General features: G+C 40.4%; 1 protein-coding gene across 1 annotated transcript in view; it reads right to left on the bottom strand.

The window, feature by feature from the left end:
- Positions 1-492: 492 nt before the first annotated feature.
- Positions 493-25,057, bottom strand: part of ppp2r5a (protein phosphatase 2, regulatory subunit B', alpha isoform) — a 35,031-nt gene continuing 10,466 nt past the window's right edge. The window contains exons 2-13 of the mRNA XM_068576688.1: positions 19,159-19,355; positions 11,539-11,640; positions 10,993-11,085; positions 6,375-6,505; positions 5,449-5,508; positions 4,855-4,963; positions 4,477-4,530; positions 4,253-4,303; positions 4,046-4,165; positions 3,524-3,651; positions 2,998-3,099; positions 493-2,491 (exon numbers count right to left, since the gene is read on the bottom strand). Coding sequence (XP_068432789.1) covers positions 2,230-2,491; positions 2,998-3,099; positions 3,524-3,651; positions 4,046-4,165; positions 4,253-4,303; positions 4,477-4,530; positions 4,855-4,963; positions 5,449-5,508; positions 6,375-6,505; positions 10,993-11,085; positions 11,539-11,640; positions 19,159-19,355 — 1,409 coding nt within the window. The 3' untranslated portion in view covers positions 493-2,229. The remainder of the gene's footprint in view (positions 2,492-2,997; positions 3,100-3,523; positions 3,652-4,045; positions 4,166-4,252; positions 4,304-4,476; positions 4,531-4,854; positions 4,964-5,448; positions 5,509-6,374; positions 6,506-10,992; positions 11,086-11,538; positions 11,641-19,158; positions 19,356-25,057) is intronic.

Here is a 25,057-nt window from a genome sequence, read left to right as displayed (position 1 = left end):
GTGAGTCAATCAAGACCTCGGCTTAAGCGTGTGAAGTTCATAGATTACATCACTGCTCGCTATCGCCAGGATCGAGCACTTCTTCCACGTAGCACATTATCAATGGGAAGAGCGTCAAAGGACATGACCATGTAAACGTCTCCTCCCATTAGATGATTTTAAGATAAAAAAATTGGACATTTGTAGAAGTGTTTGTTTCTGTGCGTGTGTTTTGTTGTTTATATTTCTTGTGCTGTATTCAAGAGTCTTTTAATGAAAAGATATTGTGCTCAAAAAGGAAAACCTGACTCCATACATTCTGAAATGATAACTATTCAAATAAAAGCATTTGTCACATGAAGCAACAACAATAATGCTCTTGACTGTGGAGCCCGGGGGTTCGATGCTGGTGACTAAACTGGCTCCATCTGTTGAGCTCCACGATGTACTGCAATGCAACACACTGGTGAGAGAGAAAAGAAGAAAAAAAGACAACGGTAGGAATGCTTTGAGTAGAAAGATAAAGTAGACTTTATTTTATGGTGAAACCTAAATAAGATCTGCGATTACAAAACAGGTTCCCCACACAGTTTTTTTTTTCTTTTTTTAAACGTCACAGAGGTTGGAATGCTGTACTGACAGAAAGGCATCAACAAAGACTGGACCTAAAAATATGAACTTAGAAGAAGTAAGAGAGCAGACACTCTGGGTTCAGAGGGAACACCATTCAATTTAAAAAATAAGTCACAAGTTGTTCCTATGATCTACGGCAGTCCGATTAAGTTCATGAACATATTTATCAACTCCCAACGCCAAAAACTAAAAGCAAACGTGAGGTTACAGTCAGGAAATGCGGGGAGTGAACAGGCGTTGATGATAGAGATTACTTGGAGTCATTTTCTTGATGTGACTACTTTGTGATGAGCCTCGTTTGGATATAAATACTCACAATACACAACATCAGCTTCTTGTGAATTGTAAAAATGCCAAATAAGTGGTAAGACGAGTGTAGGTCCTTGCTTCTCAGCGTTGACGGTGAACCGGTAATGTTCCCAAGCGCTGACCGCACGTTCTCAGACCGAGGAAACGACACACTGTACAGAAAACCTTAAATTGAGTGGCATTTCACTTTAAGTAGCCTCCAAACTAACTTATACGCACTCGACAAATATGCACTCAAGCGCATCCTGTCATAAACCATCTGCAAAAGGAAACATTCAAAAATATTTGCCTCGTCAATACTTTGTCGGTCTCGTGTGTGTATTTCTTAATCTACTACGTTAAGAGGAATAGTTGGACATTTTGGGAAATACTTTCCTTCTCTTTCTTGCTGAGAGTTAGATGAGAAGATTTAACCGTGGTATGAAGCTTCTCATCTAAACCCATTCCTCAAACGTATTGAAGTTCTTCCTTCAATCCCAGTCAGGCTGAACATCTCTTGAAAGCCCCGTCTCAACACTAGTGTAATCTTATAAATGCAGGTGTTGCGTCACGACATTTCACGTTTTCACCCAGATAAAAAAATATTTACCAACACCTGAAACACAAACATAACCTCATAAATGTTCCATCTTGCCCTAACTGTGAATGAAGTCATCTACAGAGATATCAATCCATACCTGGGATTATTAATCTTTAGGATTTTTTTTCTTTTTTTTTTTGGCCATGAACCTCCCATTCACCATCTCTTCTGCTCCTGATGCCAGTCTTTTTCTGTCCATCAATGGACATTACGTGTATAGTGATGATCTGGTCCCATCTGCCCCCAAATACTCCCAAATACTCCAGTTCCCTTCTTCCTTGAGGTATGCACCCACGTGTTGGCAGCAACAAGGAAAAGCACATTAAAAAATAGACATCTTTAAATAGCTATTCAGCTTGTCTACGCGCAGCACAATCGGAAACATTTAAATTCAAGTCATTATTTTCTCCCCCCCCATGTATCATACAACGAATATAAACAAAACAAAAAAAAAATCATTTTCAGTTAAGAAACTAAATGTGAATGGATAAATCTTTGATCAGACAAATAAACAATATACTGCCGCCACACTGTAACATCCAAAAATAGTCTTAAGTTGAAATATATATATATTTTCTGCCAAAGAAATGCTGGCGTTCTAAGTCACTCTAGTAGATTTAATATACTGTTGAGGTGTAATTTGTGTTTTTTCTGTCTCCGTTAATCCTCTCCTGACAGTCCTGAACACGATGTCAAACCGTTACGGAATAAAAAACTGACATCCGGTGTCATTTGGCACATGGGGTGCTCTCACTGGCGGCCGCCCCGACGTCAGGATCTTTGTTCTCTGTGGTGACAGCTGCAGCCTCCGCGCTCTTGTCCTGGTTGTCAATATTACTACTACTATTGTTGTTGTTGTTGTTGTTGTTGTTGTTGTTCTGGACACTCGGGAGCCTGTGGCTGTTGTTCTGGACCAGCGCGCCGCTGCTGAGCCTCAACTCATCCAGCTTCTTCCACAGCTCGTCCCTCTCCTGCTCTTTCTTCTTCTCCCTGGAGAAGACAACATACAAAAAAACAAAAAGAGGAAAAGGAAAAAATAAAACACTGACCAGTTATATTCATGAAAGAAAGTTTAATTTATTAAATAACAACCGATCTAATCCGATGAATCACTCAATTCAAAAAAAAATATAACGACATAGGTCCAAAAACTTCATAAGAAGCTTTGAATTTATAAAAAAAAAAAGGAGACATTTACAGCCCTACTATCCAGAGACTTTGATCTGGCACTCAAAATTGAGCTCAGGTGCATCCTGGGATAGATCTAGAGTCCACCTCGGGCATATTCAATCAATTGGACATGATTTAGAAAGGTCCCTCAATTCATCGCGCTTGTCAGATCGAGTTAACGTCTGGCTTTCAAGGTGACCGTCTGGAACAGACCCAGCAGTACTTGTGACCCGAGGAGCTGACGGAGATGCTGCACTTTGTCAAACATGATGAGATGAAACAGAGTTAAATCTGATTTGATGAGTCCATGTAAACCTGCGACTCACCGTTGCCGGTCTGCTTTGTAGGAGGAAGTCAACTCGTCAAACAGCGTGCAGTTCATTTCCATCAGCGTCTTCAGCACGTTGTAGACCAGAGCTACGATTGTCCTGCAACACACAGACACACAAAGGGAACACATCAACAGTGAATCAAGGTGAAACCGATGTGTTATTGTTATGTTTTTACGTGTCGTTCATTAATGTGAACTCTACGTATACAATAATTAAGGAGACAAACTGGTTCAAAGAAAACGTAGTTATTCAGGAGAAACATATAGAAAGTGTATGCAAAGGTTTTATGGCTTTTGTGTCCAAGCACAACAGTAAACAACTTGTGAGACAGTGTGTCGCCACGGCGGCGCCTACATGTCGGTCTGTAATGTGTAAACACAATCTTAAGAATAACACGTGCCAGCAACATTACTGCAGGTTTGTGCACGTCAATGTTCCTTCTCGGTGCTTGGGAACAAAGTATAGAACCAGATAGTTCACGGGTTCAGTGTCCGTGTGCGTCACTGCCTGCAGGACTTACGGGTTCCAGTGCTCTTTGGAGATTCTGTACAGGCTACCAAACATGATGGGAAGGATCTTGTCGATGTTTTCCTCGATGAGGCTGAGAATGTACTCGTTATTCCAGAAGTACAGCGCTCGCTCCGCCACCTGCCAAGACAAGAAAAAACGGCTGCAGTCGGATTGTGTTTGTGCTGCTTAATGACCCCTTTTCTTTTCAATCATTGAAGTTAACTCGGCAGAAAATGAAAGTTCAGAAGAACTATGTCAAACACTAACATGATGGCAATTCCCCATGTCAGGTCTGAATAAGTGCCCGAGTCGCTTTAAAGTCACAGCAGCAATCTTTGACTCTGATTGAAGGATGCAGTTTGTGGAGCTGTTGAACTGTGTTTCATTACACAGAGGCGTTTCTGCTAATCAGCCTGCCCAATTGGTAAAAATGGCGTGGACTAAATAATAGAAACAACTGTCAGCATATACGACAAAGGTTGTAGATTGATTGAACTGTGTGTGTGTGTGTGTGTGTGTGCCATGAGAGTACCTGAAAGTGTGGATTGGCCACACATTTAGAGATCTGCTTGAACAGCGGCTCCTGGATTTTCTTGAATTGTGTTGGCTCAATGACATCCAGAATCTCCTCAATTTCACCCAGAAACATCACCTAATTTGACACAAGGTGCAGAACGTGAAGCAACACGAAGATCTGGTTGACGCGTGCGTTTGGTGTATTTCTAGACATGCGGATTACCTCTTTCTGGCTGCAGGTTTTTGGCCAAAACTTCAGCAGCCCGCGGATCACCTGCACAGAAAAGATAGCAGAGAATTTCATGAAAATGTCTCAAGAATAAAAATGAAAAAGAAATAAAACAGCCTGCTTGAGTGGGTGGTTGCTGGCACATTTTTCTGCAGTGTAGACTCATTTAGTGCTCAAGGCTTTGTGCTTTGAGTGGGAGGAATGATAAAAATAAGTACCGGTTCAGTGAGTGTGGGATCTTTCTCCAGGAACTGGACCACACAGTAGGCCAGCTGAGGGACACAAGAGAAAAGAGTAAAAGTACACACTGTTCCCAAAAAGTGCATCAGGCTAATACTGATGTCATCTGAAACGATATCTCTTCCACAATATGTATTTAGAATGAAAACCTCTGATAAATGTTAATATTCTTATAAATTCACAGTCTGGTCACGTTGATATATTTGAAACCGCAACAATCTGTGAAACAGTGCAGTTTCACTTCAAAGCCACCAGGAGGTGCTATAGTCCAGAAATGACATGATGACGGAGCTTATCCCTGCAGAGACACTCCTTAAGCTGCAAACACAATGAATATTAAAAACAGTTTCTCCTACCTGTGCATGGAAAAGGGCCAGTCCTTTAGCTGTATGCAGCGGGATGAGCACCTTCATCAGGAACTGCTTGTGCTCGGCTTTCAGAGGCAACGCAAACCCGTTGATGATACTACAAACAGAAACAGCAGCACCGTGTTAGACAGATAACTGTGCAGGAAGACAAACACACAACATGGACTGTTTGCAGTAAAGCTGTGACAAAATAAAGACCAGATTTCTTTGATATTGCTCACTACAGATTGTTCAAATCCAGCTTTCTTTAATAGCAATTCAAATATTTGCAAAAAATGTCAATGTTACCAATTATATACATAAAGTACCCAAAGCCAGGGGTTGACTTTTTTAAAAGCATCCAGTATTTTACACCCTAACGGGTTTACCATCTACTGAATGTGTCGTGAAGAAGTCTTGACGTTTTGTTTGCACACTCAGCAGTTAAAGCTAGAGGACATTAATGGTCACAGATTACTACTTCTTGTGTAGCGTAAAGGGACCACACCTTAGATTTCGTTGTGCAACCTTGTATTGTAGAATGACAATACACAGACCTTGATATCCATGATTATTAATGATTGACAAAACATTATTGCTCACCTCCCCAGGATTTCTAGAAGCTCAGCAACGCCGTTGAAGTGCTCGGTTTCATAGATAAACCTGCAACAGAAAGACACACACACACGCGCACGCACGCACGCACGCACGCACACGCACACACACAAGCACACACGACAAGCACAGGGATCAGAACAATGGATTCAGACTGCTCCCAATACTGTGCTCCGTTCAATTATTGTCACTGTGACTTGGGAGTTGGCTTGTATAAACACAATGTTTCCGGGATGCCATGATTCTTTCACATGCAGACTAAAAAACTCTTAGAATAGAGCTTTTTTTTATGAAGTTTGATAAGAAAGCTTTAAGTCTTCTATAAAAGGTAGAGCCAGTACAGAAAACAGGCATCAGTAGTATGTCCTTGATCAAAAGACTGTAAATTCTGTATTTTATGAGAAGTCTCATTTAAATATCCAACAAAGAAGGACATGGGGAAAAAAAACTACATGTGTCGCTGCTCTCATGCGACTAAATGATCCAAACAGCATTGGCCTCCCTCGTAACCCATTTCCATCTCTTGCGGTGCAGCCGTGGTATGTACAGAGCCTGACAACTGTGCCACTATTTTTGTTCTCAGTGGCAGATGGTCAAAGTGGGTCGTTTTGCCACCTTGCATGTTGGAAACGACATCAAGGGCCCCTGTTTCAATCATCTATAGCCCGTCGTCAGACAGCAACAGGAGCCGTAAAGAATGACTTCACCGCTGTTGAGAATATTTGACGCCTCCATCTGAACATGTTTCTTCCTACTCTGTTTTAAAAGCTGGGATTAGTCTGGTCGTTTTGTAATGCCAATAAGAGAAAATAACTACAGGAAATGAAAGAAAGAGGAAGACCTTGACCACGGGAAAGGACATGAAACCTGTTTTCCTGTCACATTGGCTGCCTTTTTTTAACCATTTCACTCACCGCAAGAAAATGTTGTTGATCTGCTTCCTGATGAAAGCACGTAACCCCAGGAACTTTCCATAAATCCGATGCAGAATGGTCTTCAGGAAGTCCCTCTCTCTCGGGTCCTCACTGTCAAACAGCTCCAGGAGCTGAAAGGACAAACACACAAACAAACACCACCTCAGTGTGCAGTCCCGATTCGTTTAAAAGTTGTTGTTTTTTGTGAATTGATAATACAATGATCATATCTTTTCACAGGGTTTATACTCATTTTGACCAATGGATTTTCATGACTTTTAACCCAATTACCATGACCACATATTTTTGGGACATATAAGTGTATACATGAAAAAGTGAGGAAATGTATTATTTAAACTACTTGAGTATGAGAGCGTATGCCGGCTTACATTTTGAGAGTCTTTCTTTTCAAAGCATATTCATTATTTAAAAAACTCAGCGTAAATCAACATATGAATATAACAAATGTCCATGACTTTACCAAAATCTTTGGAATTTTATGTTTTTCCCCAAGGACTTTTCCAGGCCTGGAAATAAGCATTTTAAGATTTCATGAACGTACGAACCCGTTGTCACTGCTGTGCTGAGATGACTCATTCATACTGGGTTTCATTTGCTAACACGAAAGCATTTTGACTGAATAAGAGGAACGTGTCTACAATTTATCTTTTTTGTACCATTTGAAATACTTTCAACACAAATGCAGAGTTTGCGCTAAATGTTCCGATTTGTTAAGGTTTTTATCTTGTTTTGTTGCACTTCTCTGAATAATTAGTGTGAAATTAACGTAATGTTGGTTTTGTGTGTTACTGTTCCCATTTTCCGCACTTTAAAAAGCTGCGGGCCACTTCGATATTGATACTTCTGGGTGCTGCGATAACTTATTGTGAAAATAGATCTCTCGACATCGCCCACCGCTAGACCATTGAAGAGCATGAAAACCCAAGAACCCGTCTGGTACAGAGGCCGTCTCTCTCAGGCTGAACAAAGTCCCTACGCACTCTGTGAGGCAGTCATTTGTGTAAGTGAGTGTCAATAATCAAGTCATATCACACCAGCTACCAGCAACTTATAAAACAAACATACAGTACGCATGTGTGAATGCTCTGCATTGTAATTACATCTGAAACAGATGGTACGCAACAGCTATTTACAGCAACATGTGATGCGTCATTATTACAGTACTGTCGAGGGCAGCCAATGCCACAGAGCTCAAAAGGAATGTTTACAGGCTCACATCAGCTTCAGAGTGATGTACTTATCTTTAACTTGCATGCCATCAGCACCTTGGTGACGGACCTGACGGTCTATTTTTACATCTGCGCAACTCCGGGGAAGGTTTCCATCATCGCGCACACATGCTCTTTTTCTGCACCGCGATAGATTTAAATTAAACATAAATACAGTGCTCGCCAGAGACCCTCGAGTGGTAAGTCTTCTCCTAACCATCAGCCTCCACACCTAGCGGCCCAAACGCTTGCTCGCTGAAGAGACTGAAGTGCACATATGCCACCATCACTAACAGTAGCGGCGTTTATTTATTTTTTCAGCTGTACAATTTAAGGGAGTCTCATCGACTGATTTAAACTGATTATTTATGTTATGGGTTGTGTAAATGCCGGGCCGTAGTTGTATCCCTTATTACGCCCGCTACCGCTATGGTAGTACCAACGTACAGACATGAGACCAGACTTTATTATGAAAGAAAAGCCTGAGGTAACTTCAATAATCAATCACAAAAGGTCACACTGGTACCAGTAAATGTCCCAGAGAAACTCAGTGGGTGCAGAAAAACTAATCATTACTCTGCTACATGTTGAGCTCATCTGCAGTCAATCAGAGAGGCATATTCCCATCTCAATATTTAGGAATAAAACTAAGATATTAAGAAGAGCACTATTCCCCTCCATGGTTGAAAAATAAACTCTTGGTAGTCAAATAAACAGTCCATCTCTGTTCATTTCGTAGTTGTGAGAGGAAGATTAACCACTGTGAGATAACCAGGTCATTACTAAAATTAAATGAGAAACCCACCACCGGCTAAAAGCCTGCCTGTCCACCAAATATGATTGAGCTTAAGACTTCAAAAACAGACGGGAAAAAAAGGGCGCATGTATAAGTAATGATAATAATAACATCCAGACTAGCAAGCCAACAGCAGTTTTTCTATTTCCGTACAAAACCTCTTGCTCCATCTGACGCTGGATGATGTCACATGTTTCAGCCTCGAGTTCATCTGAACTGAATTTAGCTCATTTCTAAATTAACTTCTTAGTAACTGTGCGAGCCGAATTGAATCTAAAATAATTTCGTGAAAAATTGACAGTAATACGATTGTACATTGTTTTATGATTAAATGTGTTCCCATGCGTCTCGCTTGAGACTGCTTCTTATGTTTTTGTAGCCTGTTCTCTCTCGAGGTTACAAGGTAAAGCAGGTCGCCTGGTGCAGGCTCCGTCCGTTTCAAGACACCTCGAAGCTGCTTGACATCCTCCTGGACCCTTCATTTAAATAAACGCTGACATTACATGCATCATTGTCTTGTGTTGTAATTTCATGATGTTGCTTATTCTGGACACAAGAGCTAACGCACATCTGTCCGTCCTGGAAGAGGCATCCCGGCTCCGTTGCTCTTCCTGAGGTTTCTTTAATTTCTGTTTCTGTTAAAAAGGTTTTTCTTTGTTTTACACATCTGAAGCGCGGGTCCAAGGACAGATTGTTGTACAGATTGTAAAGCCCCTTGAGGAACATTTGTGATATTGGGCTATATAAATAAAACTGACTAATCACCCTGCTCACAGTTGAAATCAACCGAAAAACACGTCAAAGACATGCTTGACTGTGATTATTTTAACCATACATACAGTTATTTGTAAAGCAAAAGTGTGTATCTATTTGCCTTTTCAACATATAGCAGGACAAAACTACCACACAGTTTGTAGCTGTCTCACTTCATATTCACTCACCTGCTGTTATATTGTGAGAAAAACTAATTAAGTAGTGAGTCGGGTAGGAAACCAGTGGTGAGCTGGATCCTCAGGAGCTGCTTGGAAGGATACGACACCGAGGCTATCAAGTTTAATGTTTTTCTACTTCGGGATGAGAATGATTGGATTTTCAGGCCAACTAATCAAAGTTGCTTCGAGACAATAATACAATCACCATAATAAACACATGAACAAAGGTCTAGTACAAAAGTAGAATACCGTTAATGAGCTCCACGGTTTGTCTTGTATTTATTTGAGGTGGGAAGTGTCTTGGGACAAAGTCTTAAACAATGAACCCAGGTTGTTTTTTTATTTGTGTCTTCTATGTAAGTTGCTTGCTACTATAACAAACTAATTTCCCCTTAGGGATGAATAAAGTATACATCCATCTATCTAACTGATAACCCCAACAAGGATCCACCCGCCCCTTTGCAGCTTTGTGTGGATGCCCTGATACCTCATCTTTTTTTTTTACCACTGAACGTCCTGGCTGCTCTTCTGCTTTGCTCTCTTTGGTGAATATGTATGTGAATCTTGGAAGACCTGTTCCTGCGCTGTGTATTATGAGAACCGGAGTCTTTTCCTGCCCTTATTGCCACCCAAACCTTTACCTCCTTGTTCCCATTTCTCCAACCACAGTCCTTCTTTTCTCAACCCGGAGAGTAAACAAGAGTCAGCTATTAAAAGCTGCCCCGCGACACATTCACATCATGGAAAGTTGGTCCAGGCACCTCAGATGTGGCCCGGGCAACATTCCCGGCCCTGTGGTCCTCTCTTAGCTGCTGCTTTATAAGAAGTGAGGCCCTCCTGGAGGAGGAGGTACCTAGCCAAGGCAGATGTAGCCGAGCTACAGCTCATTAATGGTTTGACTCATCTGACTAATAATATTGCACAGTCCCAAAACACATCACATTGTGTTGCTAATTACAGTTATTCACCACATTAGAAATTCCAGTAATTTGAACAAACATCTGTTACAACCAATGGGAACCAAAAACTCAATTGTTGTAACATCTAAATGTGAGTATGTGTTTTCTTATAGTTCTATGATGTTAAACTCATATTTGGGGTTTGGACTGTTGGTCAGACACAACAGGAAATTTAAAGATGTCACAATAGCTTTTTATAAAACAGCAAAATGTCAGCAATTCTCACAATTTGCTGACATTTTTCTAAATATTAGAAAATACAAAATGAATCTGTCGATTAATAGATAATAAAAATAATCTGTAGTAGCAGTCCTAATAGTATCACAAAACTACCAATTCAGTCAGATATCTAAATAACAAAAACACATTATGAAAAGTTATTGATAATTAATTTTGATTGGACAGAGTCATCTTAAAATGTGTTTTGTTGTTGGTACTTTATAAAAACTGTGACTGCCGTGACTGGTTTCTCTGACTGCTGACCAAGCCCTGATGAATTTGCAATTACACATACTATTGGTAATATTTTAATTATAATGTAATCCTTCTATTAAGAAATATAGATTATTGTCCGTAACTGAAAACATTGTACAGTTTAATAAAATAGGTTCACTTTGAACATATTTCTATGTTTACACAATCATCATTCTGTAAAGGAATGCTACATGCCTTTTAAAAATGTATTTAAAAATAGACTCCGACCTGCAGAACAAACTTCTGATCGATGTGGCGCTTCGCGATGCTGGGCTGGAAGTCCGGATTCTCCAGAAAGCGCAGCAGAAACTCGTAGACCAGCTGGAGGATGAAGAAGAAAAAAAGAATTAGAATCACCGCCTCGCAGTCGTTCGCCTCCATCAAGCACCTCAACTTGCAGTTCACATCTGTTCAAAATGTAATGACTTCATCATTTCTTTCCATTTGACATTTGTGTGAAATTGTCAGAATTAGGCTATCAATTCTTGAATTATGGCTCAAAACATGTTTTGAGGTCATATTGACCTTCAACCAAGAAATTCTTATCAGTTCATCTTTGATTTGGCTTTAGGTTTAAGAAACTTGCACATGGAGTAATTTTCCTCATATTGCATTAACAATAATTTACCAGATGGATGGACAACCAGAAACATAATGCCTCCAGCCAAGGCTGTCGACGAGGCAGAGGCACACAAATAAATCGAAATACCTTCAACCTACAACGATGTAATCAAAAGGGAGATGAGGACAGAGGGCTCGGTATCGGACTCTTACTTGAACGTGAGGCCAGGAAGCCTCCAGAGTGGGTTCATCCTCCTCTGGGTCAAAATCTGGGTTGTCACTTGGTGGAAGAGTCCGGAATATATTGGTGCAGATCTGGATGAGAGGAGGAACAAAATGATCAATAAAGGCCCATGAATAATTAAAAAAACACACTATTTTAACATCCCAAGAGAGTATGAGAGGGGGAAGTGTCCCTTACTTTAAAATGCTGAGGCTTGATGGGTAGAATAGTGAAATCTAATAGGATATAATATAATATGCATCTTCTCAATGCCTATAAAGCACCACTTGTATGCTTTATAGAAAACACACCATGTTGTGTAGACTGAAGGAGTAAGACCGTGTTCTCATAGTGCGACAAACCTCAAATACATTTGGTTACAGTTAATTTGCCTGTAAGCCAAATAACTCAGACAAGACTACAGACACTGGCATCCACCTTTTGAGCAATCTGGCTGTTGTTGTGATCAGTGGTATGACATTTTAAAATCTGTACCAAAGACTATCATTGTCGACATAGCAGCGGCACCTCTATCCCACCTGGTTATTTTTAGCTACATTTGAGAGAGGAGCACACAGCATTGGGGAGCTGGAAAATATGTTTTCTCTCCAGTAAGATTATTGTCATCATGATATGCCAAACTGTAAAGGTTTTTTGTAACTGAGGGGCCACTTCATGAGGCACGCCTGCCAAGTATTACTTGGTCACAGGTTTTGCTTCCTAATTATTAGGAATGTTCAAAAGAGTTATTTAAATTTACTGGATGTTTTTTTGATTTTGATTGACGCTGACTTGAAAGTATCAAACGTCGACTACCAATTCAACAAGACTTGAATTTGACTGCAGCTCTTACACAAACGTAAACTCCTATACTATTTTATGGGGTCATAGTAAAGTCTGTAGCTCATGGGGAGAGTGGTCATTCTGAAAGGTCGCCGGTTCGATCCCCAGTTTCCCCATAGTTTGCATGTCAAAGTGTCCTTGAGCAAAACACTGAACCCTCAGTCACCCCCCGGGCGCTTCGCAGTAGCCCACTAACACATGTCCCATTGTGGGACTAATGGATTTAAAAATATATTTAAATTACATTTAAAATAAAAAATAAAATATTAAAAATATTCTTGGAGGCATTAAATCAAAGAATAAACCGAAAAGGGGCACACCTGGGCCGGAACAATGTGTTGTGCTGAGACAGTCACATTGTGATCTAGTTTGTATCTTAGGTTGATCTTGGCATGAGCAGAAAGGACGGGTACCCTCATGGTCTTTGCTGCTGTAGCCCTTCTCCCCTTCAAGGCTGAGTGAACTGTGGCGAGCTGAAGGGCATCTCTGAACGCACTGTTGTACCGAGCTGTTATTTGCCTGCTTGTGTCCTTCCTGTTATTTTAGTGAGGTCTGACAGTGTAAGTGCAGCTGTTTCTGGGCTGATGAAAACACCATCTGGACACAACAATTGTACAAACAGCCCAACGTCCAGCATCTCGTCCATTCTTTAGCCAAACAGTAAGAGATCCTGTTCACTGCCAGCAAGCTTTTTTACACGGTGGAATGCATATCTGTCTGCAGGGAGAAGCACTTTTGAAACCTTTGCAATAAAGTTGCACATATAAGCATTTCCTGATTGCGGCTTTAAAGACGGCGATTGACACAAAATGTAGGACTTTTCTTTTCTCATTTATGCTCATTTTGTTCTGCACAACTGTTGTGAATAGTTGAATAAAAGAATACCAGCAGAGCTACGAGTAAGATGCAAGTTGACTGAACTTATTGACCCATCATCTGGTAAACTTTGATTTGTAAGTGTTCATTTTGAGAAAGAAAGACCTCCCACCTTGTAACAAAGTTTAAAAAAAAATTTTTTTCCTCTGACTAAACCTGGGTTTATTGAGAAGATTAAAGAGGAAGATCTTAAGTCCGACTAAATAAGTAAGTCAGACTTTCTGTAACCAAGCAAACAATATACTTCCTGTTTACAGTGGGTATTCACATTTTGGCCTTTCAGCTTAAAATAAATTCCCCTGAAGGTCATCCATATGGAATTGAGAGAATATCTATAGCCTGTATAGCCTGTATGTGGTTCTCTGCATGGCTGAGCCGAGGCCAGGCAGCTAACGATGCCAACAAAGGCAACAATGTGGACTGAGCTAACCGTGTTTACTCGAGGATGGACACTACGCGTCAGTAGAAGATATCAGTAGAAGACACCAATGCTATGTATATCATATATAGAGCACCTAACAATTCTAACAATTACATTAATCACCAATTAATGTAATTATCTATGGTTTCCTTCACTATAGCAGCCTCAGACTCGTCTTACTCCGAAGACTTTGCTCACCTGTTGGCTCCAGTGGTGTCATATCTTTGTGACTGGACTACGTCTACTGTATTGATCTGAGGGTTAAGTCAAGGTTCATGACATGGGTACTGAAGGTTCTTCAGGAAATAGAGCGAGCCTCTAGTCTCTCTAGTGATATCAAAATCACATACATTGAAATTATCTTTTCTCTCAATATATCATAACAACTTTCTGAACAGCCTTTTTGACCACAGTAATGGCACATAGTTAGTTATTTTACATAAGCACCCGTATGCAGATGCTGATAATGAGGCAGATAAATAAATCAGTGCGTCAGCTCTCTGTGGCATATCACGTAGCGTTCCCTGGTGTGCGGCCTATCATTGGCTGAGCTGAATCAGATGACTCACAGAGCGGGTTGCCAGGCGGGACATTGTGTCTCAGCGTGATGACCATTTTTCCAGGAAGAGAACTCTGAGGCCAAATGCTCACTAAGTGAAGATGAGGCCGTGTTGCTGGTAGCATGTGGGCACACACGGGCCTCAGGAGCAGAACCTGAACAACGTAAAGCCTGGTATTGCCGGTGAGGTGCAACTATTGTTCAACAACACAACTGCTCTGGCAGCCTGTCTCCATTGAGAGTAATAATCTGTCTATTCATTGGTTGCAGCAAAAGGTGCACAGAGAGAGACATGAGGAAAACATACTGCATGAGATGACGGGGACAAGCGGACGCTGTAGTTCTTAAAACACTGGAACGAGAGGTATCGCAGTGACACGCTGGTCGCAACACACGCTGGACGCAACACATATGACAATTACCACACTTTAAAACTCTTAGCATCTGAATGCTCATAGTTCAAAATGCAGTCAAACCTGAACACATAATAAATATATTTTTAGATTCAGTGGGGTATATGCAAAGATTCATACACATCACCATTGTTCCATGCGCTACCTTGCATGCAAAAATGTTGTTTTTTGCATACTGGACTCACTGATAACAGCTTTCTGATGCACAAAATATTGTTGCGAACTCAGTTAAGGTGCTCTTCAGTTTGACTCGTGTATTTACTTTTGAGTCAACATGCGTTCCTCTGAAAAAAAAACCTGGCAATATCTGAAAAGCCCAGAAATGTAGTGTTAACATTTCTGTTTAAACCACCTGAATGGAAAATGCCAATTTCTCAAAATGTAAAGAAAAAAACTGAGCTCAAGTTGTATCCACAACAAAGTCAATGTCCCCATGGCAACCTATGTACTGTACGTCGTAGACATTGGCAGCAATCTCTGGTCCTGACACGTAAAGTTTCTTAAACTTGCATTCTCTCTAATGACCAGTCGGAGGCGACTCCTCTGGTTGCAAAGAAAAGTCAGATTCTATGGAAGTCTATGAGAAAGTGAGCCTACTTCCACTCAACTTATTATCTCAGTAAATACGGTAAACATGAGTGTAAGGTCTCAGTCGCCTTTTTAAAGTCTTCTTCAATACAGCATGATGTTTATTTAGTAAATTATTGTTCCACTGAGTGAGTCGAATAGAGCAGGGTGTGATATAGGGCGGGCTTACAGTGATTGACAGGTATCTGCCACCACCAGAACCGTATAAAGCGTCATGACTTCACTCCTCCACAGTCCAAACATAATAACTTCTGTTTATTGGTTGCAAAAAGCAGAGATGGCGACAACCAAATCTTCAAACTCGATGCTTCAAAATGGCATTCAACAAACCAGTGGGTGAGGTCACGATGACTACGTCCACTTTTTACATACAGTCTGTGTCTATACACTGGGAACTGTAGTGTCATAAATAAATTACAACAATAATAGTACTTTTATATTTAGGTTCTGTCAGGAGTCAAAGATGCACAACCCAAGCTGATGGGTTACATAGTTCACGACACAAACATTCAGCATATTTAATTCCCCCAGTCGGTTCAAAAAATAAATACAGTTGGACAAACAAAGAGAAAATATTGTGGGAGGATAGCAAACACGGGAAGTGTGTGAGAAAGAAAAAAAGGAAACCGGGGCTTGTGTGTAAAACTAACGTAGGCGGATCCAAAAAAAAGTCTGTTTCTAAGTGACTGCAAGTGAAGCCAGTGTACACATGCTGATGACAAAGAAGGCTGTAGCTCTGAATGGGGTCAAACTCAGGGTGACAATAGTAGCACCCAACACCTAGCAACGCATAGAAAGACAGCAAAAGAGAAACGGAGAGAGAGAACGCGTAAGCATCGAATGCAGCGGTGGCAAAAAGGAAATTAAGGCAAATAAAAGGTGAATTATAGCTCAACGATGCTCTTTTCAACTAACCCTGCTGGCTATTTACTCATCTATGGCACAGATAAGATAGAATACAAACAGAACTGTCTGAGAGATGAGATTTTCTATAATAAGCACTAATTATAGAATTGGCAAATAACGCGAAAGCTCCTTTCACATAGATGAGAAACCTGGCTGTTTGTACTCCTGACAACCTCAGTGATCAAAGCGGTCCTCTCTGCAGAGGAATAATGGACAGCACTTTAAACCCTCAGCTCTTCATTATAATGTGATGCCAAGCATGGAGTATCCGGGAGAGCTATTATCAACCCGGCCTTCTGAGTGCAGCTGCTATTTGCTTAACCTCATGCAGAACACTGTCTGTAGTACAGGACTGGGTTTCTCTTGAGCTCGACCCACATCCCTCCGTACTGCCGTGAACAGAAAAATGGCATTACCAAGAAGGACCACTGACAATACCTGTGCACTGGCAAGAGTCCTTCATTGAAACTACTCAAGCCTTGTGAACCTGCTAGTGCGGGAACCCAAGAGGACACTGATGTGCAACCAAGATACTCCATGTTAAGTAGCTCATCATCCAGTTGACGACCCGTTTCTCACACACTTGCATTGGTGCACTTTCCTTGCTGCCAAAGCATGAATGAAAAGGTATAATTGTTGCATATTTAGTGGGAAATAAATAAGAAATAAAGCCTTCCTTACAAAAATTAACTGCTTCTGGTTATTGTGATTTATTACTGTGATTGCATTGGTGTGAGTGATGATCACTTATATTGTCATTACTGTGGACTGCTGACATGTTTAGGAGGAAGAAATCCATGATGGTTAAACTTGGAAAATAAAACCCAGTTTGAAAATAACTATATATTTAGGTTCGCTTCTATTTATTTGAGCTGTATTTGTTTGCTGTGCTTGTTTTGTAGAGCTTAACATCTTTAACAACTGCTGACAAAGTGAAGGTAGAGAGATGGTGTTTAGTTTAATTCTAGTGTTATCAGCAGCCATAACTCATCATTTGAAATCCAAACGACGTCTTTGCTGTGTGTTTTAGTTGCTTTTAGGATCAGAAGGGTACAATAACAGTGTGCAGCATGTTGCTAATAAATACTGTACCTTAAACACAGATGTTACAGCAGTTTAAACACGGACATTAAATGTTAGATGGCTTTCACATCAACTTATTTACCTTCTTATTACATGCTTATTCCTGCCGCCAATGTTTGGCAAAGTGTGGCAGCAGTACCTGCATTTCTTTTTGCATTTTTAAATACAACTGAAGCACTTTCCCTGTTCACTGTTCATGATTATTATCTTATTGGAAATGGCCTATTTTTCAATTACTATAACTAGACATCTGAACCAAACAAGACAAATAAATCCAGGAATTATTATTTAACACATACCAGCTGCACAAGTGCTGTTTTCTGAATGTGGCAGCTGAGTACTCAAGAAATATTAGCACGCACTGTACTTGAATTTGGTGGAAACTGGGTCTTAGACTTTGCACTTCATGACACTGGTGATTACTATCCAGAGCAAACTAAATACTTCAAGAAAATGTGCTGGAATAATGTCAATAATAACACAAATATAGTCATTTAATACAATAACATATTTTCAACAACTTTCAAAGACTGCCTGCTCTGCCGGTCCTTTTCATTGAGCAACATATTTCATATCTACTGCCTAAACAAAGTAATTATGAACCTGAAAAAAACTTTTAAAGACAATAGTGCGAGACAAACCAAATTCTAAATCAATAGTTGCAAGGTATGACCTGGATTACGGCCTACAGTCCAATAATAATCTGAAAACTAATTGACTCAGCTGTGCTCATTCGTATCCATCATGATAATCTGCAGTGTGGAGTGAATCACTGCAGAACTGACAGCGCTGTAAATGTTGCACATGAGTCATTCTTGTACTGTAGGAGGAAACTAGGCTGCTCAGGGCACCTGCTCCATGAACACAGGTCGACACTATGCTAGCCTCAGATACTTTGCAGGGGGTTGGTTTTCAAACAGACCATTGCGTCATCAGATTCCCGCAGCAGCCAAAGTGTTAATCACCGTTAATCTGGCCCTGCACTCTGACTTTGAGTGAATGTACACATTAAAATACTTTCTATATCCAGATAATACATTAGTAAAATATTACTGCATATAATTACTGGGCAATATGCCACTGATCAAAAGGTAGATTTCTTGTCCTCGAAAACTTGAAAAGAACCTCTGCGCCTGAATTTGTGACAGGTGAATCGATGAAAAAGGTCCAACAAATTTTGTACATTAATAAATAAAACAGCTGTTCGACGGTTATTATAAATGTGTATGGTGGAAAAGTCTCTCTTGGCTTGATGATGTCATGTGACCTGCATTACCAAAACTGACCCATAGAAGAGCCCCGCCTCTTGGGGTTTGGATTCAAGAGAGCAAAAGAGACGGAAATATGTTCCACAAAGATAATTGCATATGGGTTTGTTGTGTTAGACACCGTCTTTAGCATACTGTATATTATTTAGGTTATAAATGAGATTAGAAATTAGTCTAAATCTTAGTCAGTAGATGAATTTCGCACAGTGAATATGATGGTTAGAAACCTCTGGCAAACACAATCAAGGTCAGCAGTATTTTCCCTCGTACTGGTTCATGTGTGTGTCGTCATATATGCATTCAACAGCAGCAACTGCTAGTAGAAAGTGTTGGAGTGTTGAAAGACAGCAGCTATTCTTCTCGTAATCAACCATGTTTTTAAGAGAAAAATAAGAAAAAAGCACAAAACCAGTGTCAGACATTTTGAAACTTTATGAACTCTATATGAACTGTATTTAGTAGGTGCTGCAGTGGGAGAGAGAAAGAGGAGGAAAGAAACAGACATACACAACTTCTAATTGCAGCCAGAATATTGTTTTCTTGTAGATTTTGTGCTTAAATGGAACCAGTATTGTAAGAAATTAACTGCTGTTATTTTCTAAATTTAAAAAAGGTCCACAGAAAGTTAAAGCCCCATTTACATCAATGCTCACCATATTAGTGATCTCTGGGTACGTAGATTCCACCAGCACCCCTCTGTTGGTGGAAACATAGTCCACAAGCTCGTTGAGTGTGGCCCTCTTGATCTCCTTGCTCTTTAGGTCCATCACAGAGTCCAGGAAGTCGAAGAGCATGCAGCACTGCTGGAGCTTCTGTGTGAACAGCTCCTGCTGCTCTGTGGAGGGGGCATCTGGAACCACACAAAAGAAATGACATTGAGTCACTGCTCATACACACAAAAGAAAGCATAGTGTAGGGATCTATGCAAACAGGTGAGACGGGAAGGGACAATGGCTGCAACCTGTCCCCTAGGTTGTACGACCTGCTTATGCAAAACTGCAGCAATGTATTAACACATTATTTAACATCATGAACCAGTTCAAATCACCAATGGATGGGATTAAAGAAAAAAGAAAAAGTCCTAAAAATGTCCTAAATTGCTGATTTATTGCACACTGTTACGTATCCAACTTAACCGCTGGACAAACAGACACAATACACTGATGTATTTTGCCACACAGAGGCGAGCCCAGCTCGGCTTTGATTGTAAAGCCTTTTATGGATTAGACGATGAGTGTGTTCAGGGTTATTAGAGCTGTCAAACTTGACCCCGACTAAGCTATAAACAGCATTTGGCAGCTGTCCAGAAATGCAGTGACACACTGTACAGTGATGTTCTGCTGCAGCGCATCGCTGCAGACACAGGACTCTCTAACGGTGGCAAAAGGACCCAGTAAAGTAAACCAGCACTGCAGGTCTGATTTACAACCCCTCAAGAAGCAGTGACCCAGGCTGTAGGGTTACGCAAATATATATGCCATCCATGACACTTGTTGACATTGAGGTTGTTATTAATGGCGACATGTCTTGTATTAATACATTTGGATCTTTTATTAGTTCTTTTTAATTCTTTGTTTAACTTTTCATTCACGCGGTTTCTCACCTCTACCAGAACAGAGGAGATGTTAAATGTCATGTGAAGTCCCTCCTTGTGAAGCAGTTCTCAATATACTTTAAAAAGCTTGGGACACTCAAATACACAAGTAATAATGTGTGAGACAGTTGGTCAATTAACTGATTTGTCAAATAACAGAAATTAAATTGTCAAATGTTCTAATTGTGAAATCATAAAAGTATTTTTTTCAACCATAAATGCACAACACGTGTTGGTTCCAGGTTCTTAAATGTGTGAACTTGCTGCTTTTTGTTCGCATGTGAGAATAAACTGAAGATGTGTGAGTTTTGAGCTGAAAAAAGCAATGCGAGTACAGATTTGGCTCTTGTAGCAGCTTTTCACTATTTTCTTGCATTTCACAGTCAACACAAAAGAAATATCAAATAATTTCAAAGAATTGCTTGTTGCAGCCCTAAAACACACAACTCACTTGTGCCTCAGTGTTCTAGAGTGTATTTTAAAACCGCAGAAGGAGAGGAGTCCGGGTGAGAAGTGTCAGGGTGCAGAGTTTCTTATTGAGCAGTATTATGCAACTGAAAAGGCATTGCCCATGAAATGGTGTAGCATAGAGACAACGCACAGTCAGGCACAGCCAAAAATATTCACACTGCGCCTCACACCTCGTAAAAATGTTCCAGTGGTGTTGACAGCTGACGGAGTACTTATGCAACTGAACTCTACAGGTCAGACCACTAGCTGCTGCTCTGGGTGAACTCAATATCGGACCGTAGTTGCACCGGGATGGCTTGTTAACGCACTATTTGTCTTAATGCCAAATTTCCAAAGTATCAAATCTCAAATGATTCAACATTCAAAGTGCAGACTGAATACCAAACTGGAATCGGAAAGGAAAAAGTACCATGATGCCTGTGTCCTGATATTAACACGACACTTGGGTGGGCTCACATTTCTTCCCACTCGCGTAAAGTTGGGTGTCATCACATTGGACCTGCGTGCTGGATTCAAACCTTCAGTGATTGGCACAGCACTGGTAGGACAATGCACGTGTTTTAACCTCTAAGACAGATTTAGCACTCTGACTGCACCTGAAAGGAATTGGTTGACATTTTAGAAAATGTGCTTGAATGGACGTAGTCTCAAATTCGTCCCCCAAAAGGTGGCTGAAGAGACGTTATGAAGCTCAAAAAGTGGGTGCTCCGGCCATCCCCATCTTGGCAGTGACGACACAGCTCAACTCTAAACATGTGCAATAAGGTGGATCGTTGATGCAGCTCAGGCGGCTTGGGTGCATCACAGCAGGCAGCTCGCACCAAGCAACCGGAGACAGCACTCACCTGTCACTCAAGCAGCCATGCCAATGACTCTGCCTAATTTTAAGTATTTATATCATTTAAATAATTTTTTTTGGGTATACAAATTCACCTACTGTACAGTTGTCATGAACGGGAAATTACCCAGAGACACAGATACCAGGCAATTAACATAATTACTGCTGTAAAGTTGGGCACGTTAACATGGGAGTCTATGGAGACAGGCTCACTCTTGGAGCACATATCTATCACATATCTATAATGTGTTTTCTCCAAGAGTAACCAAGGCCGTGTCTACTACCACGCACTTGCGCACTTCGAGCACTGACTTTCAGTGCTTAGTGCGCCACACTGACAAAACCAGCAGGATTCAGTGCACTGAAAGTACCCGGATGGCGCACTGCAAACGGTCCAAAAATGTAGTGTAAAGCGATGGACACTACTCGCACTGAACGGGCGCCATCTTGGCTACATAGCGGAAGAGGAGGAGCCATTTCGCCAGCTTTTTATTAATTTATTTATATCCTCCTGCCGCGATTGTGGAGGCGTCACAGTTTCCACATAGGTTGGAGAAAGGGGAACACAAGGGACAAAAATAGGGTAAGAAGTGCGTTCATTTTGTCAGTTTTAGTTTCGCGGGTATCGCGAGCAGATTTGCGGACGTCACTTCCGCCAATTGGTTAACGTAAGTGTTCCATTTGATACAGCGCTTATCAGCGACACAGTGCACTACATATGTTAGTGCGCTGTGTTATAGTGCACTGTATTGCAGTGTACTTTGTAAAGTGTTCGGTAGTAGACACGACCCAAATCATTTCATTTCTTAACAAGGAATTCTCTTACTCCCCCTGAGCGGAGAGTATGCTGGGCCTGTTAGATGCAGTCTGACATGTAGATGCTTTTACCAATGTGAAGCTATTTTTGCCTTTCAGATACAGATGCATGAGTGCACAAATTCCTCAGGGTGAAAGGAGGGAGAATATTTCCACTGGAGCTATGAGTCTATGTATGAAAACGAAGAAGCCTGAAAAACACTAAGCAAGTCAGATAGAAAATCTAAATGAATCAAGCTGCATACAGTTTACATGGATATAGTTTCAGAGCAATAAATGGTTATGGTAATCTGAAGGAAAATTTAGGATTTACTGAAATATTTGATCTTGTTACAATGTGGTAGATGTACTGCATATTCAGACCGCTGTTTCTTACACAGAGCTTCAGGAATTACTTAAATACTTGATGGAATGCCATGAATTTTCATAACCACATGGAGAAGAGTGAGAAAGTTGCAGGGTTAAACTGAGAAACGGTTACAGCACAGGATGGATAATTATTCCTTAGAGTTAGAGTAAATGACACAAAGGGCTTAATTGTGTCTCTTGAGCTCTGCGGGCATTGGTGTCCTGTAGCTGAACTACTGTATCTTTGGAGTATAAATCATTTTACTGAGAGGGGTTTTGTAACTAGAGCTCTGAATTACAGGTCTTACTATTCATTACAGACCTTTCGAATATCTCAAAGATGACAGCATGACCTCAACTGACACCAGAAGCACAATTCTGTCCCAAAAAACAATTAATGAGAACAGAGGCTGCTACAAGTCAAATGTTATAAAACAGCATTTACAGGGAACTTAAATGCATATTTTTTTGTATTCATCACCCACAGGCTTCAACCATATTAGTGTTGCTGGAATAAGATCTGAGAAGAATCACACACATCTACCGAATCCTAAAATAGGTTGCCGCCTTTTCTGTTCTTGTGTGAAAAAGACCTCGGTACAAAAAGAAACACAGCAGCTGATCTGCTCTGTATTTAGCCAAACCAGACTAGATGTTACCAACCGTTCTGATGTAGAAACCAAATGTTGCATAAGCTATTTATTTAACCATGATGTTTTTTTCTGGGTCTTATTTCTTGTTTGTCAAACCAAGTGCAAAGTCTAACCCTTTCCACCTACTGTAATTGGGTCAGTACCACATTGATGTGTCACTATGAGACACACACTATGTTAGAGTTTGTTATATGTCATACTTGCAGAATAAAGCATGTTTGGCCGGCTGCGCATTGTACGATACTGTTTATCCAAAATTCAATAATTGCATAAGACTTGCTGACATGAAGTCTTGTTATTGATGTGCTGAAATTAGAAAGGTGCCAACAACGTTCAAAGCTTTAATGCAGCAGCAAACAACTATTTGTCAGTGTTTATCATTAATATCTAGACTTTTTAGTCCAGTACAGTTTCATGAATATGAAATATTTTTACACTTCTCAACCGGTGGGGTGGCTGACATTTTGACTTTGACGCTTATCGGGGCCGTGAACTTTTAGTTCCCGCTGTGCTCCATCTCCCTGTGTGGAGGGATGGATATCCGTTAACCGGGGCAGACCGTCCTCAGGGACCGGTCTGCAGCGATGTCGGCAACCCAGCCAAACCATCTTTAAACATTTTCCATGCTTTGTGAGTATATGTTTCTGGGGGAGTCATGTTGAGAGCTGTCAAGAAGCAATTGAAAAGCTCCCAAAATCATACTTTGCACCTTTATACTCTTCCCCGATAATAAATAAATACATGAATCTACGTTGCCAGAGAGTACATTTAAAAGTAATTTCAATAATGTTTTGGCTTGAAACTGAAATCCAAGAGCTTTAATATTTCACAAAATGCTAATTTTCTACTTATTGCATCATTGACTTATTTAAAAAAAATATTTAGGCCTCAATAAGTGGCTTCTCAGTAACAGGAATAGGATCTCAGCTCTACAACCGAAGCGCTGCAAAGAGATTGTATGTGGTGAATTGTTAAAATTAAAAAAACCTGAATGAACAGGAGGAGAATAACGAATGCACTGTACGATGCACGAGGGGTCACTGGATAGGTTGATCGGTACAACATGGCCTTTAAAGTCACTAGATCTCAACCCAACTGAACACTTAAGGAAGATTTGGAGGGAATAGCTTTCTATCATCATCAAAACACAGAATGAGGGAAAGTGTTCATCCCTCTGGTAGAGTCTTGACTGAGTCTATGAGCATTGAGACTGAACAAAAATATGTTTTCCCTTTTAAAATGTATTTTAAACAATTTGACGTTGTCCTACTTTTTAATGTTAAAAGTGGTAGGACCAAGAATTGGTTGGCAAATTCTCAAACGTGTGTATCTAGTGCCAACCATCACTGTCAAGCCCTTAGTACCCTTAGGTACTCTTTTTTTTTAATGCCAGGTTTCTAGTACCCGATAGCATCCATAGCAGCAAACAGAAGTTATTTAAATAACTTGTGTGGAGTTCAGACAAATGCATTTTCCTGCACATTATTTAGTAGGGCCAGTCTAAATAAAGTCCAGTGTACAGTTTACAATGTATACCAGAGAAACAAACATAACGCCATGAAGTCTAGACCTGTTTCCTGAATGCATAAGTTGGAACCAAACATTTTCTTATTGTGATAAGTCAAACTGTGTACTAAATATGTCTACCTCTCTGATCTTAGAAAGACATTTAAAAAAGTAAACAAATTGTAAGATGCATGTTTTTTTCTTCTTGAACTAAATTTGTTCATAAATATAATAGTGAAAACAGCAACTTTCTCAGCATCATAGCATTAAAACAGTATGCCTCATAATTAAAAAAAATGTGTTGCCTTTAAGCAGAATGCAATACA

Source organism: Clinocottus analis, unplaced genomic scaffold, assembly GCF_023055335.1.
Source record: "Clinocottus analis isolate CAN_PGR_092001 unplaced genomic scaffold, fCliAna1.0.p SCAF_15, whole genome shotgun sequence".
Lineage (NCBI taxonomy): Eukaryota > Metazoa > Chordata > Actinopteri > Perciformes > Cottidae > Clinocottus > Clinocottus analis.
The sequence above is the reverse complement of the archived record's forward strand: the minus strand, read 5'-3'. Positions and strand labels throughout refer to the sequence as shown.